The 18,068-nt window shown below is 45.0% G+C and overlaps 1 protein-coding gene across 1 annotated transcript in view; it reads right to left on the minus strand.

Moving 5' to 3' along the window:
* Window positions 1-3,169: 3,169 nt before the first annotated feature.
* DHRS3 (dehydrogenase/reductase 3) overlaps window positions 3,170-18,068 on the minus strand; it is a 44,772-nt gene continuing 29,873 nt past the window's right edge. The window contains exons 2-6 of the mRNA XM_050931565.1: window positions 12,982-13,125; window positions 11,626-11,745; window positions 10,529-10,767; window positions 9,460-9,585; window positions 3,170-7,861 (exon numbers count right to left, since the gene is read on the minus strand). Coding sequence (XP_050787522.1) covers window positions 7,777-7,861; window positions 9,460-9,585; window positions 10,529-10,767; window positions 11,626-11,745; window positions 12,982-13,125 — 714 coding nt within the window. The 3' untranslated portion in view covers window positions 3,170-7,776. The remainder of the gene's footprint in view (window positions 7,862-9,459; window positions 9,586-10,528; window positions 10,768-11,625; window positions 11,746-12,981; window positions 13,126-18,068) is intronic.

The raw sequence follows: 18,068 nt of genomic DNA on the forward strand, positions 1-18,068 counted from the left end.
TACTATGTTGGGTTTACATGAAATCTAGTTCAGTAATGCATGTCTGTGCATGAGAGCAGCATTCCCAATAGGCTGCAAGAAAAATTGGAGTTTTGTGTCTGTGACACTGCTCATTTTCCATTATGCACATCTTCATGTGCTATTAACATTCTTCTGAGCTTGGTACCTTGAGACCTTGATTTATCCTCAGACATGGCTTATGACTGTCTTCCCTGGTGCCATATGTCTGTGTTTATCATGAATCCAAGATACTCCAGTGTGTTTGTTTCGGTTCACTCTCTGTACAGGGCCCTGAGCCACAGAACATTTCAAGACAGAGCATTGAATTTCTCTCTTTTGTAAAGCCAATATTAATACCTCCATGATCCCAGAAGAGACCCTGGGGGCACTGGTCAGGTCAAAAGGTAATGATCGAAGCTGAAGAAAAAAACCCACCTACCATCCATACAGAAAGCTTGAGAATGAGGACATGAAGATGAGCCTCCTCTAGGAACTTGTTCATATGTTTCAGACAGCGCTGCTATCTTTGTTTCTGATTATCTGAGGCTAGAAATAAGACTGAACAGTCCTTGATGAGGAATGGGCAAGATCATGCTGATCTGAAGGAGAAGAGCTATGGTTTCATTCATGTCTTGGCATTTCCATGGGCTTCTTGAATTTGGCAATGGGACAAAATTGTGTCTGTGAGTCTTTGCACGGCTCCGTAGGGTACTCCCTTCTGGACAATGGCCAGAGCGGTTGGTAGCCGTTTTCCCCCAGGCTGAAAGAACCTAAAACTAACTGGGGTGGGGTCGAGCTCCACATAGGGCTGGTTGGGAGTCATGCAGAAAGCTCTAAGGCATCTGAGGGCAACTACTGACTTACCTCAGCATTTTGGATTTGTTCCAGCTACCACATGCGAAGTGGTAATAGCTCTTGTTGTACTTCAGGGACTTGTGATGTGATCTTTATTCTTTTCTGCAGTGTCTGGCAGGAGCCAAGACTGTAAATCTACTTTTCCAATGAGCCTCTGAATACCCTCAGCTTTCCATAAAGTGTCCCACTGTAGCACTAAAAGAACTGGGAACACATTTGCCTGAGCATCTGGTCTCGATAACAAAAGCTCCATGTACCTGCATGAAACAAATTTGTGTCCCATTAGCTTTTTCAGGGAAAACTAGTCTATGTGGTTTTTTAGACTGAGAGGGATCCTACTTGCAATACTATCCATCTATATGATCATTGCATGTGAAAGCATATGGAGGGTGTCCAATGACATGTAATGCTTTTATTTTTATTTATTTCTGGTGTTAGGCTATGCTGACTGAGAGCTTTCATGCCCTGGCTGCCTGAAAAGGGTCTGTACAGCGAGGAGGACAATCTTTCAGGTAAAGTAGATCTCCCAGTTAGAAATGCGGAGTCCCTGACGATCACGGAAGCTAGCCAGGTTCATCTTTGAGAGTGATGCCAGGTTGAATTTGGACTAGTTTACTGAGGCACCCTACAGCCTTATGAAATGGAGACCAGGGAGGCTAGTAAAGTAGACGGTAGATCAAGAAGCCCCCTACTTCCTGCTTGTTCTTCTACATCACACCACAGCCGTCTGCTGCAGGAAGGGGGTGGAGGTGGCACCACGACACAGCAACCTGCAGCTGGGAACAGTAAACTGACCATTAGGACATGGTGATGAGGGTGACAGCAAAGATTTTCCTGGTCTTTAGGTGTGGTGGGAGATCTTTTATCATGATGGCATCCCACGGAACATGAAGGAGGATAAATAGCTTGTCTAGGGCTGCAGCAGACTGTGTAAGCCTAGTTTCACAGTACTGACTAATCAGCCTGTAAGAGTACATCATCGGTTATGTCTGTTTTTTAATTTATATATATTATGTGATCCCCTAACTCTAATTCGGAGAGCTGGCCTTCCTCCCTGGAGGAGGGATTCCCTTTTTGTATGTGAGAGAATATGCACACAGAGAAATCAGCACAGAGCATGCTGCACTCAGCGAAGGAGAATTGGGGAAACCAGCGATGACTTTCTTTATTTAGCTCTCTTTTCGGAGTTTGTCCCTCTGATCCTGCTTCCATGCTGGGGGCTCATTGGGAGCTCAGCCATTGTTCCAAAGATACTGCCAACTGGCTAGTGATCTGTTTGCCCTCAGAAGAGGCTGGGCTTTCTGTCTTGTCTTCCCAACAGGGGCCCTATCTTCATCTCTCAGGGAAGGACTGTGAGGTTCAAAAGAGGCTATGACCCAGGCGCTCTCTCTTTCTATTGTACGGGGTCCACATAGGGCAGATGGAGCTGTGTTTTCCCTGGAGGTAGGGTGACCAGACAGCAAATGTGAAAAATCAGGATGGGGGGCTGAGGGGGGTAATAGGAGCCTATATAAGAAAAAGACCCCAATATCAGGACTGTCCCTATAAAATCGGGACATCTAGTCACCCTACCTGGTGGTCGCAGGCTGGGATATGAATAGGGATTGCACTGGGAGGGGCTTGTTATAGAGGGGGAAGCAGGAGGAGGGAGCAGGGCCCAAAGGCCCCTTCCTGCACTATCTGATATTGACGGCATCTGGGCCGTGTCCAGACAGGAGAGACAGATCTTTCCTTGCACCTTTCTCGGCCTACCTCGCTTCCTGAAGACTACAGGGGCACCAGTCAAAGGGAAAGCAGAGCTCGGGTTGCTACCTGTCCAGGTTTTCCTAGGATCATCCCTTTTTTGAAGTAGCTCTCCCAGATGAAACGGTTCAACTGTCCTGGGATTTTGTACCTCAGAAGTGACAACCCTATGTGGTGCTGAGGGGACAATCGCCCCCAAAAGCACAGGCAGCTCTGGGACACAGCTGGGAGTTAGATGGCCACATTATAGCGCTGAATTATCAGTCAGGAATTTGATAAAGTGGAGAGAGCGTCCCTGCAGCAGGGAGGGCCTGGGGAACAGCTTGACGCTGGGGAGGCAGATAAAACTGGAGGGAAATTCAGGGGGGCAGAGCATTTCCTGTGGCCAGTGACTTACAGTGCTGGCTCGAACGTGAAATATCCACGATGGAGATGGTGGCTGTAAAGAGACCACTTTCGACACTGCTGTTTGCTTGGTGACGCTGGCAGCCGAAGGTGCACGAAGTTACCCTCATCAGCATCTTGCCAGATGCCAAAAACTTATGACAGGCTCAGCCAAAGAGCGACAATATTTATCACCTTGAATCAGTTTATTAAAGCCAGTGCTGGCGTGCAAGGAAACCAGAAAATACAAAGTGGTTGATCCACGGCTGCGCTGTTAATCCTTTTTTCAGGCAGAAAAGCAGCTTGATTTCAATGAAAGAAAAATAACCTTGGGCCAAATGCCCACAGGTGTGCCCCACTAAAGACGAAGCACCCACTTATGCTGAGTCTGAATTTGGCCTGTTGCTTTTTGAGATTTGGCAAGTGTAGCACCATCTGTTAGTATCTGAACGCGGGGGGCGGGGGTAGTGGGATCAGTCTGAAAGGCTTGTAAACCTAGATCTAATCACTCCCACCCACGCGGATTAACACAGCACAGAAACGTGTAAAAGATTTTCTTTGCAAATGCTGCAGTCACTCGCCCAGGCAGGCGCTACAATCCCAGGAGGCCTATGTGGATAGTCTCCATCAATGCTTAACTTGAAGAAAGAAATGGGGGTGCAGGACGTCAGTGCATCAAGGGGAGCTCGCGCTCTTCTCTGGATTCTTCTAAACCAACTCAGCATAAAGCATACAGCTGAAGAGGGCAATTTTTATTTTTATTTTTTTTGCTTCTAAGTGCCCCAGGTTGCACTAAGTGGCATGGCTTTTCATTAAACAAAGTGAAGTGGGGAGGACCCATCCCCCATCCACCCACTCTGCAAATCATCCCGTGCAAATACCAGCCTCTGACAACACACAGCACTGCCCTATGCCCCCACTTAAACCCCAGGCACTCTGCAGGCTTTAAGGCAGGAGAGAACAAGTCCAACAACATGTAAAGTTTTCCTACCAATCTAGTTCTAACAGGGGCAGCAGCTGCCTCCTGCACAGGGAAAATAAAATGCACTCTGGGTACTCTTCTATTGGGTCACAAGTTGGGCCAAGCAGAGAAAACCTGAAAAAGCTTTGCTAATGTCACAGGAGACCTCAACGGCCTGTTCCCGCAGCCTCATCTTGACTCCTTCTCCGACAGGCTAATAAATATATATCTCTGTCTTAGATTTATTCCAGACCCTCTGTTTGACATCTGGCTACAAGATGGTGGCACTGAAATGTGCAATAATGATATAGGGATTAAAAAAAAAAAGGGTGGAGAGAGCAGGGAAAACCAAAATTAAAAGAAGTGGAAGGGCGGAAATTCTTTTGCAGAAGCCTTAAGGCTTCTACAAAGCATGCCTGCATGAGCCGTGCCTCCAGCTTACCCGATGTCAACCTTATGTCTAAGGGGACAGAAGACCTCACTAAGCATTCCAGAGGCATCTCTCAGTGAAACAAAGTCTTCAGAATGTATCCAGCCAAACAAGAAATGAGTTCATAAAGGCGCATAACATTCCTTCTCTTAGCACCAGAGGGAGGGATCTTGTCCAACTCGAATTCTAAAGCGAAGCGCCAATGTTTTCCTTGTTATGTTCTGTTTGCTGCATACCTCTCCCCCACTGTGACTGCTATTTGACCTGCTGTCCGCTTAGAGACCCTGAGGGGAGGGGTGTGTGGGTGTGTGTGCGGGGAGGGGAAGGGTGAGTCTCGGGTGGCATTTGACTTGTTCATAGCCATTAGAAAGAAACAGACAGCACTGAGTGTGCAGGCAAGGAGCAGGTCCATCGACTGGCAGCGGTGGGGGCGTTCAGTATAGTTTGTGGGAATGCTTCTTTTACCTCCTCTTTGAATGGGCATGTTATTACTGACTGGACCCTCAAAACTAAGTTTTAATTTAAGGGTAGACACCCAGCAGGGAAGCCCTCTTCCACCAATTCTGTTTGTTCTTACAGCTGCAAGGCTGGCATGCCTGATCATGGCTAATGAGAAAACACACAGGATTAGACGGGGAGAGGAGGAGGAGGGCAGTGTCTCCCCTCACCCCAAATGGATCTCAATACAGATGGTACCTTTGTATTCCTGGCAGATCCCTGGAAGGGCTCTCCCATGAACTAACTAGAGCTCTTGACAAATTCTCCCACTTCTCAGAAAATAAATAAACCTCCAAGAGCCCACTAGGGGAGCAACCTCTCCACAGAGCCGCAGATATCTAGGGAATCAATACAAAACCCCACTGTAGGAAGCCTTTTCAAAGCAGATGCCATAATAATAATAATGTGGATCCTGACCTCAGGAGGAAAGAAGAGTTACAAGTAAATCACCAAGAGCTAGGGAAGTTGGATTCCATCATTGCAATAAAGATCCCCAAGACCCTTATCCTGCAAAGGGATCTACTCTGGTGGAATCCTATTCACTTCTCTGGGACTCTATGTAGGCAAAAATGTCTGCATGGATCAATTTCTTTGCAGAATCGGCCTCTACATTTAAAGTTAAGTCTACCCAGTTTACATCACTCAGGGATGTGAAAAATCCATCCCCTAAGCAGTGTAGTTAAGCCAATGTAAACCCCAGTGTAGACAGTGATAGAGCGATGGAAGAATTCTAGCTCCTGCCTGTTGGGCAGGTGGATTATCTATACCAACAGGAGAACCCTTCCTGTCAATATAGGCAGTGTCTACATTGAATTGCTACAGTGGTGCAGCTGTACCACTGTAGTGTTTCAAGTGTAGACAAGCCCTTAGGTCAGTGGGGCTTCTGCAGCTCCCATTGGCCGGGAACAGTGAACCGCAGCCACTGGGCACTGCGGTGAGCTGTGCATGCAGACAGTCAACATCAGCAAAATGTCTCGCGGCCCGCCATCAGATTACCCTGATGGGCCACATGCGGCCGACGGACTACCCACCACTGCCGAAGGTTGTGCAATTGGCAAAATCCATTCATTGATGAATCTACACAGAATACAACAACCAAAGATCAGACCCTCAGATTTTAAGAGTATCACCAAACCTAGCTCTCTGCTATCCATGCTACACAAGAGAACAACAAGAGCATCCAAATGCAAGGATCCACTTCCAGCTTTTCCAACGAAACACAGATCTCCTCTAGAAAGAGATGTTTTATTATGTGGATTCTTTCTCTTTACATTTTTGCAAGTAACCTCTCAGCCTGTAAGCAAATAACACTTTGCTCCCACCATTCTGAGGGCTGCAAAGCACTTGACAAACATTAAGGAATCAAGCCTCACAACAGTGAGATCAGGAAATATTGGTATCCCTGACTTTGCTGGTCGGGAAGCTGAAGCACAGTGAGAGACGTGACTTGCCCCGGGGTCACACACAAACTCCGAGGCAGAGCTGCAAACAGAAGGCAGGAATCCTAACTCACACTCCTGTGCTTTGGCCACAAGACAGTCCTTAAAGCACTTTTCTTGAGGTGCTCGCATATCACACCCGCAGTCAATCTATGCTGCAGTTAGGATTAATTCCTCTCTCGGTTGTGTTCTTATGTTTAATACATGGTAGTATGCCCAGAGCTGCACACTGGATGGGTCATGGGGATGTGTTGCTGTACTTTACTGGGTTGTTAAAGAAACTGTATTATACAAACCCCGCCCCCCCCAAACAATAAAAATGAACGTCTAGTTGGGAAGTCTACCTCACGGCTTCCTCCCTTTTTCAGCTCATGTAAGGCTTGAGCCAACTCTCACATAAGACATTGGAAAGATCCCCATTGATTTCAGTGGGTGTTAGATCAGGCCCTTCCTAACTGCGCTTCCCACCTTCATGTTTCATGGCCACGTGTTACATCCCTTCTGCTTTTTGGAACATATTCCATTTACTTCTCCGGGCGGGGTGACCAGTGGGATCTCTCGGTGTAAGGACTGCTTGGGTGAATAGGGGTGTGATGAGGAAGGCCCTAAGGTTAGTTTGTTTCCAAGCCAACACTGGCTAAATGAGAGGAAATCTAGTGATTATTGCTAAAAGGAAATTATATTTCACCCTAAATTAACAAAAATATTCAGAAAGACCATTACTTTCTGTAAATGATTTCAGCGGCAGGCGGGACCTTCCGCTAATCAGATTGTCCATCTCATGAAATCTGTCTCTTCACTGTTCTTTCTGAGCCTCCCACTTCAGCATTTGGACAGGCAGCAATAAAGACTTGCTATGGCTAGTGCTGTTCTTCCACATGCAGGCTTCTTGAGCGGTCCCTGAGCGGACCAGCTATTTGCTCCTTTCCAGAGATGCCGAAGGAATTAGAGGAATGATCTGCTTCAATAGCTGTAAGGTACAGCCACCCAATGCAGTGAGGGGAGAAAAAGTGGGGTCCCAATCAACACCCTTAGCTAGTAACCCTGCAAAGCCGTTTTTAAAATTCTCATTCAAAAAGCTGATCTGAAATCAACACTAGTTGCTTTTCCTGTTAGCAGAGTGGGGAGGGACGTACTGTGCCCTGGTTTTAGCAGCCTAAGGGTACATTTCAAATGACAATTAAATCTTAAAACTATGAGCAGATTTAACAATCAAACTCTAAAGAATTAAACATTGTACAATCTCAACATTTTTGTTGTTCCGGCCAAAAGTCCAGTCTAGCCATGCGGTCCTGTGCAAAGGTCGTGTTGCTACGAATATGACCTGCAAGAAATTTGTTGCCTGAGAGCAGCACAAGTCACGCGAGCAAAGCAGGCTAAAAGCCAAGACTGCTGATTCACAATCTTGTCAGGATTTTAATGCTTGTGTTGGCTTCACTTTCGAATGAGTCTAAGTACGGCCAGGTCTATGTTCGCCCTTTAAACGTGTTCATACAGGTGTAGCTTCCAGAAAACTTGTGGATTTCTTCAAGTGCTGACCGAGGGAGAATGCTGCAGAGGAAGCCAAGGGAAAGGAAATAAACACACTGTGCAACCTTTTCATCTGTTCTAATGAGAAGATGTGCAAACACACCCACACCCACACCCCCCCACACAAGACGGCGTGACTACTGTGGCATGGGGCAGTAATCTTTCAGTCAGAAATACCAAGGGTCCAGTCTTGCAAGTTGCTGTGTTTTCAACAACATCGGTGGGATCCGAAGTTGATCCGAACCTGGCATGACTGGCCCTAAGGGAGAAAGTACTACAGAGTCTCCTCCTACTAAGAGACAGTTTACTAAACAGGACCTGGTAGAACAATGTAACCTGTAAGAAGGCATCATTCCTAGCTTCTGTTTCCCAGAAGCTGGGAATGGACAACAGAGGATGGATCACTTGATTAACTGTTTTGTTCATTCCCTCTGGGGCACCTGGCATTGGCCAGTGTCAGAAGACAAAATATTGGGCTAGATGGACTCTGGTCCTACCCAGTACGGCCATTCTTATGTTCTTATCTACGTCTCTTAAATTGCAAGATTCTGTTCAATGTTATAAATCTTGAGAATTTATGTTGAGAATCAGTCTATATATTTATCTTGAGTACACATCTATCTGTTTAGGTATTTGCCTTTTTCATCACATGGTCCTGGTATGATTGAAGTGCTATTTTCCTGTTGTCTATTGTGATGACAAGCTAAGTGAATAATTCATAACAAATAATATACACCTCTACCCCAATGTAACACTGTCCTTGGGAGCCAAAAAAATCTTCCTGCATTATATTGAACTTGTTTTGATCCACCGGCGTGCGCAGCCCCTACCCTCCTGGAGAGCTGCTTTACTGCGTTATATCCAAATTCACGTTATATTAGGTTGTGTTATATCAAGATAGAGGTGTATTTGACAGATGCCCATTCTTTTTCTGGTTGTAATGTGTCCATGAACTGATTAAGATTTTCTCAGATTTATTTGGTATTCAACGTTATTTAACATATCTTGAGAATTTTGTTCACTTTTGGTTTCCTATCTGAAATCTGGGATGTGTCATTTAGTTGTGATTGGTGACATAAGTCACATGGCATTGTTTCAGTTCTGTGACTGGATGAGCTCTATTTTTAGATGTTTTCTGGTCTCAATGCTCACAGAAAATAAATTTACAATGTGCTGTCCTCAATTATTTCAGTGAGTGAGACTAGGATTCACTTTCCACACACTGTTTCAAGTTCCCTTAAAAAAATGATCACATAAAAAATAATTAATTTTGGTTTACATTTTTATGTTCTCATAGCTTTAATAAGTAAGACATTTCCTAGAAATGGATTGTCAGTACAGATCTCAGGGATCTGTGAGTTTTGAGGTGTGGGGGGACGCATACTCAGACGTAACAAGCTTAAGACAACTCTACACATGGAACCGTGCAAAGTTTTCTCCCCATCCTTGATGCCCTCTGGCTTCTGTGAGAGGGGACAATCTGGTCCTAGGGAATTATTGTATAGTGCAACTGCCAAACTGAGATTTGGCTTAGCAGACAGAAAATGAGACTGCCTCCCATCCCTGCCCAAAGGGTAAAATGAGTGCGTCAGGCAGCCACAGACAAGTGAAATATTTACCTTTTCAAGATGACAAGTACATGCATTGTCCACGGAAGGAGGAGGAAGGCTTGGTTCAGCTGAACAGCTTCTACTGTTCTCCTGGCCACTGTCTCTGGCTTCAGTGGGGGGAAAAGATTGGGGAACCTGAGTGAAGAAATTAAGAAGTAAACTCATTATCTAATTAGGGTGCAGTCCTTGGGCTCTCTGAGCTGCTGCCGGCATTCAACCACCCTACAAAACTGTCAGGGAGCAGCAGAGAGAAGAGGAGATCCTGATCCTCTCACTCACCACCCAAACCAGCAAAGGCTGAGGGGAGCATATGCTGCATCCTATAAGAGGGCATAACAGGGGCCACTCCCTCCTCTTCCTCTCTCCTGCCTTTTTCTTGGATTAAATTATTGGCAGTGAAAGACAAAAAACAGATGCTCCCCACTTCTTTTAATACCAGGAACATGGATTTCCAGCTGTCAACGGTGACGTCACATTGCACCATTCACCAAGGTGGAGGTTGCACAAACTGTGTTAACGGTTCATATCAAGAGATACAGATCCACTGGCAAAGAGTTAATTTGGTTAGTCATTAACTCCTTGAATATGGTTAACTTTCACAGGAACATGCATGGGTCCAGTGCTCTTCTCGCCACTGTCTGTAGAACTTTTTGCCATTCATTTCAGTGTGGGGGATTGAGCCCCTCAATAGGAATAGAGAAGGAACTAGGACCTTGTTGTATGGATTCCCAATTTGTAGGACTATTCGCCCCTTTGAACAATCTCAGACATCAGTTTGGTTCCTCTGCTCTGATGTCCACAGCTGGCTCCCAGTTCAAAGTCACTTCTAATTTTCTCTCTAGAAACAACTGCCTGGAAGACATTCTCTCATAGGAAAGGCAAGTTGAAGTGTACATGTTGGAGGTGTACCAGTAAATCAGAAGAACCAGCCTGATGGTTTCAGGAGGCATAGAGTGACCCCTCTGATCACAGTCAGATCAGACATCAAATTCTCTTTAAAAAAACACCCAGGCGTTAACGAACATGTTCAGTTGAATAATTTCAGTGAGATGTTTTAACCAGCTTCTCCTGGACTGACCTTATTCTCATGCCCTGAAACATCTCTGTGCTGGTGTGGAATGGCAGGACTGTTGTAGCATTCACTCCAGGACAGTCCAGCAATCCCAAGGTCAGGCTCTCCATAAAGGCAAAGGAAGAGGCTTTGGAGGTGCAGTAGTCAATGGCACCAGGGATGGCTGACAAGGCCAAGACAGAGTTCAAGCAAACAATGTGCCCATTCTGCAGCTCCAGCATGCGTGGCAGGAAGGCCTTGGTGGTCTGTAAAGGAACAGAGAGAGAGAGAGAGAGAGAGAGAAAACTTCATTAAGCAGAGACACAACAGAAATGGTAGCTACTAAGAAAACAAGCCTAGTGAAGCAGGGCCCAATTGTGATTTCAGTTGTGCATGGGGTATGCGAAGTAATTCCATTCAAACTTCATGATTCATACCCAGCTTCATGTTGAAGGGAGCCTCACTGCTCTGTGAGGTGTTCCAAAAAGCCTCAGTTAACCTGATTTCATGTGAACAAAACCAAACCTGCGCTATCACAATACTAAGCCATGCGCAAAATACAAGGCAATGAAGATCATGCCCTGGTCTGCTCAGACACACATTATTTAGGATAAAGACTTCAACATGGAGAGGAACAACACAAATATATTATTTTTTAACTGATCTAATTAGAAACTGAATGAGTTTAATGCAAGCTCTCTTCCATGAACAATGCAGCCATGCATCTGGTCATGTTTCTCTCATGTTCCAGATGTGCATCAAACAGAGAAACTCTGCTTTGTGACCCTGGGATTTCTCAAAGGAAATCAGAGTTTTTCTTATAAGTCGCAGGGTGGGTTTAAAAGAGCATCAGAGGCTTTATAATTACTGGAAGCCTTTAATATGATATTTTAGCAGAAGTAACTCAAATCAATTTGAGGGAATCTGTCAAACTCAATTTTTCCCTCAGACTTCTCTCCTCTGGCCTTTGCCTTTCACATTGTTTTTCCTGGCTCGTTTTCATGTCAGGCTGATCCTACCAAGCATTGTTTGGAAAAGTCTAGCAGCAGCCAAGTGTTTACTGGCTGTAATTTGTCACTCTCATTTCCAAGTCTGAATACGCTGGATACAGGAGCTTATCTTACCCAGAACTGTCCCAGGGTATTTATGTGTTGTGATTTGAGTAGAGCATCGTCATCGCTGTCCATCAAGCTCTTACCATGAACGACAGCAGCATTGTTCACTAGGATGGTGATATCACCCACCTGCAAAAAGAAAAGGGGGGGAGCTGATTGGTTACGGTGAACATCTCTTTTCACAAATACAGCAGTCACTTTGGTCCTTCTACTTAAGTGTGAATATATGGCCTCTTCTGAGTTCCTGCCGTAAGGGGCTTTGTCATCTTTCTGGTTACTGCAGTGTACCCCCAGGTAGCTTAAAGTAGCTGAAGCACAGATACTTAACGTTTGCACAAATGAGTTCTCCATGGTTCTTCTTTCCAGGCAGTTTCCTAGCATACAGTTTGGCTACTAATGAAATTCTACACAGTTTCGAAACAAAGACAAAGTGGTCTAAAACATTTATCCCTACAAAGAGATACTCAAAAGGAGAAAGGCAGCTGGAAAGATGGCCAGGAGCATGAGAAGGACTAGTTAAAAGAAACAGCTCCCTGAAAATCAACAGCCAATTGCCTTTGTTGGGCTATTATCAGGATTCTTTGTTGGGCTATTATTAGGATTGTCTTATATATTATTAGAATTTGCATTTTATAATTCAATCTCAGTCCTGTAATATCACCTAGATCAGGGGTTCTCAAACAGGGGTCGTGACCCCTCCAGGGGTTGCGAGGTTATTACATGGGGGGGTCGCAAGCTGTCAGCCTCCAATCCAAACCCCTCTTCACCTCCAGCATTTATAATAGTGTTACATGTAAAAAAGATTTCTTTAATTGATAAAGGGGGTCGTACTCAGAGGCTTGCTGTGTGAAAGGGGTCACCAGTGCTAAAGTTTGAGAACCACTGACCAAGATATTTCAAGAGAAGACAGGCTGGCTCTGTGATGGGATATTTTGCTCTTTCACAGCTATTTATTTCTGCTGCTTCCATACTCAGCTTCTTGATACAGTGTCAGGATCCAGCATAAAACCTACCGGGACTGATTCTCTGCTGTCCTTATGCTTTGTGCAAATATTTCCTCTGTACAAAATTGGTGTCAAGTGGACACCCAGTGTGAATGGGTAGAGAATTCTGATTTGGTAGCACTCCATAACTTCTTTGCCCAGATATAAATGTCAAAGCAAGGTCGCATGGTATTGGAGAATCAGGCCCTTTAGTCCCTACCATAAAAACAAGAAACAGACAGGGCCAGGTCTTTGAGACATAGCCAGAGGCAGAATGTGTAGCTTCTCTTCTTCCTAAACTGCCAGAGAATGTTTCCTACTTGCCCCTGGTTAGGGGATTTTCTAAGCTCTGCCCATCACTGGATCCACCACACAGACCAACCTTTTCCCGGACAGCTTTGGCTTGCTGATAGACTTCCTCTCGATTTCCCACATCGCAAATGAAGTAATTGCACTCCGTTCCCATCATTCTAATCTCCTCTGTGGTTTCCTTAAGATACTTCTCGGTTCGACCCCACAGGATGATCTGCAGCAAGAAACATTTGCTCAAGTAAAATTGTTCCTGTTGTGAATCTACCGTAATTAAAATCTGTTTCTAACGTGAACAATTCGACAAGGATCATTAATTGCAATTGCAGTGCCAGTTCTGTCACGTTGTTTCATTTAGGGCCACGCTGATTTTTAAACGAAAATATTTATGTAGCACATGGGTATAGGGAACTACGGTGGTGGTGGTGGCCAGAGTGAAGTGACTCCATTGTGATGGTGACTGATGCACAGTGTCCAGGTGAAGGCTTTTTATTTGCAACCTGTGTAACAGCTGACATTGAAAATCTGAGCTCTGGGCCGAATGACTGGCCAGTGGCGATCCTTAAACAAGCCAGGCACATGGGCAATTAAAACAAACAAACCATCAAAACAAACACAGTTTCTCCGATTGAATCCTAATTTTGTCATGCAGACATGGGGTGGAATTCAGGGAAGTGGGTTAGGTTTAACCCTAAAAACACTGACCCTATATATACACACTGCATATTATTGCTTGTCAAACATTGACTACTACACTTTGTTGGAGCTTCTGCTCCCTAGAAAGGTGAAATACAGTTTAGTCACCCCATGGAAAATAACAGTTTAGAATGCTGACATTATAAGCTATTGTTCCAGGGCAGAGGTTTTCAAACTGGGTTATGTGAGCTCTTGTCAGGGGATACACAAGAAAAATTCCGAAATGGCAGACAATGCATTTTATTTAGTAAGACTTGGCAATCTAATCATAGGTATATTATGACTTTATCTCAGATGGGGGTACGCAGTAGACTACATTATTTGGAAAGAGGTATCCAGTCTAAAAAATCTGAAAAACCACTATTCTAGGTGAATTCCCAGCTCAAGAGAATGGAGGAGGAGAGGCCAAAACTATACTAAAGAGGAGGAAATTAAGCAAGAAAAAAAAATTAAAAAAGCTCATTATAAAACAATGTTGTGGTTTTCAGTTAAGCCCACAAGAGCAAGGACACTCACCACTGAGTGAGTTCAACAGGCTGTCTGTCTAAGTAAGGCCACAAACTCAAGCCCTAAGATTCCTAAACCAATTTTGTCTCAGACTTGCTGTGCTGGAGACATTGCAGCACCTATGATATATGCTCAGAATAATGGGTCAGTGTCTGCAGTGGGGCTGTGGGAACTCTAAACACACATCGACAAGGACATTTGAAGTCAGAAACCGCAATTGTTACTTTTATTTGTTTTGCAGTGAATACATGCAAGCTCTCATTCAGCATTTATTTAACAAGCTGAGAGCAACACTCAGGGGAGAAAGCTTATTGTAACTAGAATTAGAGCAATTCCTAATGGCCACCTGAACAAGAAATTCAGATTCTCCAGCACAGAATTGGGATATAATGAAGCCATAAGTGGAGCTACCATGTTCTACATTTCAGTGGCCCCACAGAAGTTAGAGATGGAAAAGGTCCTCGAGGTTCATCTTCTTCCAGCTAGAATGTACTCTGCAGCACGTTTTCTTGTGACTCACACAGTCTAGTTTTAAAATGTCTTGAGTGAACAATGAGGCTTTCACCACTTCCTGTGGAGCATTAAGAACAGGGTCTAACAGATTTAACTGACAGGCAGATTTTTCCCCCCGAAACACACCATAAATTTCTCCTTTCTGTAAAGCACTTATGAAGTATTTCTACTTCCCCAAATTCTAAGACTCTTGCCCATGAACCAATCCACCTCCTCTGCTCTCTAACAGTTACAAAAAACTTCTCAGCCTCCATATCCAGGGCCATCCCTAGGAGGGTGCAGGGCCCGGGGCTAATCAGCCCCTGCCGGCTTGGGGGCCCTGCTCTGCATCCGTGGCTAGGCCAGCGGGTTGAATCCAGCCTGGTGCTAGGCTGCCTGTTGCTGCTGGCAGCTGCCGGCACCCACTGCAGGGCTAATGTTTGCCATAGCGCCATGGCAGAGGGGACAGGAGACTCGCTGCACCAAACGCAGGCAGTCGAGCTGGATGTGGGATGGCATGGGGCGGCAGCCGGGACCCCGGGCATGATGGGCTGGCAGCCCGGACCCTGGGGGTGCTACAGCATCCCGTGCACCCCTAGTTACTACACCTATGTCTTCTGGGACCAATGGCACCAGCCCGCGGGGCCCGGAGCAGTCGCCCTGATTCGCCCTACCCAAGGGTCACTCTGTCCATATCACCACGAGCCATCAGAAACTTGTCATTTTACAAAAACGAAATTACAGGACAGCATGTATCCCTACAGACTTTAATGGCACTGACCTCCCCATAAGCCAGTAGGCAAAGCAGGAAAAAAGAGAAAATCTGTAGGTTACTTATGCTCACAAGTGCACAGTTTTCATCACACAGAAATCCCCACAGAAGACAACATTCTTAATTCAAATTATTATTCAGGATTAAGGGATCAACAGAGCTAAAACGGCATTGCAATACCAGGATTAAACTATAGAAGAGAGAAGAAATTCTCAGGGCCAAATGCTCCTCCTAAGCAGGTTATTCTGCATAGGAGATTGGAAAATTGGGCTCATAACAGGAAAGGCTTTTAGCCTTAATGATGGCGTCACTTCCGAGCAATTTGCTACTGCTGGTAGAAAAATCTTCTGAAATACAGACCTTACATGGCTGTGTGACTCAAGCTTTCGGCCACTGCACTCACTGTGATGATTAGTGTGAACTGATTTGTATATTGGTTTTTTTAAAAAGGGTTAAAGAAGTAGTACATTTCATCTTTAGGATTTTCACGATCTTTGACTTTTGGGTAACCAAGTGCTGAAAGACAAAAAGGTCCAGAGACCGAATTACATAACTGCCCATAACGCAACCCCCAGAGTCAACTGGATGACAGCACAAGACGACAGGGTATTCAGCATTCCCTGACCACAATAAAGCTCTTGAGGAAAGTTTCCTCCGCAGGACAAGATGAGCCACTTCGTTATCAGCACAGGGCTTGGTTCTTATTAACACTGCTCCGGCAGCACAAAGGACACCTGAAGTGCAGTTGAACATGGCTAAAAATTGAGTGTACCTGGGTTCCAGCCAACTTCCTTAATGGATTAAATTTAAAATGAATGCTGTTCTTTAAACCACTTGGGTCTTTATGTATCTCTATTTAGACACAAACCCAGAAACGCATATACATCTGGAGATGTAAAGGAGCTTCTGTCTCTTTGGAGGTTTGCTGACTGTGCTCCATTTGGCTTCACAATCAAACAAAGAGCTGGTTCGAGGGTAGCTCAAGCACGAGTCTGCCTGTCTCTCTCTTTTACACCCATTTGTTCCAAAAGCGTAACCAGAAGATACAAGAATGCAAATCTCTCTAGTTAACCCTATTTCGAAGCTGCTCTGAGAAGAACCATACTACTTATGGTCTTGCTGTGATATGCAATGATAAAGCTAAGCGGGCAGACACTCACATTTCATTGGAGTTGTCTCAGGATAACACTCGGGAGGAAAGAAAAGAAGCAAAACTTCAGTACTATGCACGGGGGATAGGATGCATAGAGCTTTTAGAGCAGGCAACATTGGGCCAGAGTCATTTTGCTGGAAATCTTGGCTCACAGAGGAGGTCATGAGGAAGGAGAAATAGGTCTCCAACTTTAAAATTCTTCAAGAAAATATCCGCTATGGCCAAAAGTCTCAACAAATAAATGGCAGAGTGTAGAATGCTCTCCTAGCCAGCTCAGCAGCCCCCTGCTTAAAAGCCACCCTTTTAAAAGCTAGCCTTGACAAACCTGTGCTTGCAGGCCTCTATGCTTCACCCTCTCCCAATAATCCCTACCACTTCCACCAAGCTTGCAAAACTGAAGTTAGCCTGTGTTCAGTGCCATCTTGTATTCATAGCTTGACTGGGCGTCACTTCCAATATCTGCTCTGTAGACTCGAAGAGAAAGTCAGAATGTGTGAAATTTCACAAGATTTTAAGTTACTGTTGAAGATGTATTTTTAAAAGGGTGGAGGAAGAGGAACAGTGTGATCACAGAGGGAGTGATGAAATCTAAAAGGGATAATATAAAATGATCTAGGCCTCTCTCATTTATGTATGAAGAGGGAAACAAAACAACACTGGTGGCTGCTTATGAAGGCATCAGGCAAAAATCTATGGAATTATGCATTTACAGTCATGAGGAGGTTAGCCTGTTGTTTGCACGGGGACTGCCAGGTTCATGCCCATCGATGCAACTGGTGAAAAAGTACAGTAAAACAACAAACTGAAGAGGTGGAGAGAGAGAGTGAGCCAGACAGGAGGAACCAGATGAGGCAAGAAAATGACCTATCCTCCCCAGCTGTCTGGGCTATCACACGACCGACAGATAACAGGAAACAGATTTCTCTCTCCATTTCCATTCTGCTTGTCAGCACTGCCATCTGTATGAGTCAAATGGGGACAAACTTACGCATAATGATGTCAGGAAATACATTGTGAAGAACTGTACAAGCAGGGGACGAGCGTGCCATCGCATTATGGTGCATGTGTGGGAGACGGTAACATTTTGTAAGCCAATCATGGCTATTTTGGGACCTTAAGTAGCTTGTGACGAGTCTTGCGAGATAACTCCATCAAAATGTGGGCTGTTCTGGAGGTACTGGGTGAGGTGCTGTACCCTTGCCACAGCTCCAGCTCCTCTTCCTTTAGTTTTCCCAGTCCATGGCACTGCCCAGACTCAGAATGTGTTAGCCTTTGTGGAGGAGAAAATAATGGCTACAAGGTCAACCTTCCTACTGCCATTTTTACTGATTTTAGTGATGGGCAAAACTCAAAATGCCTCGCTTCTATGTCTAGCTAAAATGTCTTTGGTCTAGAAACCAGACTGAATACTCTCACAAGACCAGGCTCACGTGTGAGGCTTTCAGTCTCTGTCTGACATTTAACCAGAAGGCTGAGTTGGCACATCCCTATTTGTCCTGCGTCTCTGCCTCTTTAGAGCTCAAATCCTGACAGGGTTTTG

This window comes from Gopherus flavomarginatus, chromosome 21 (assembly GCF_025201925.1).
Source record: "Gopherus flavomarginatus isolate rGopFla2 chromosome 21, rGopFla2.mat.asm, whole genome shotgun sequence".
Taxonomy (NCBI): Eukaryota; Metazoa; Chordata; order Testudines; family Testudinidae; genus Gopherus; species Gopherus flavomarginatus.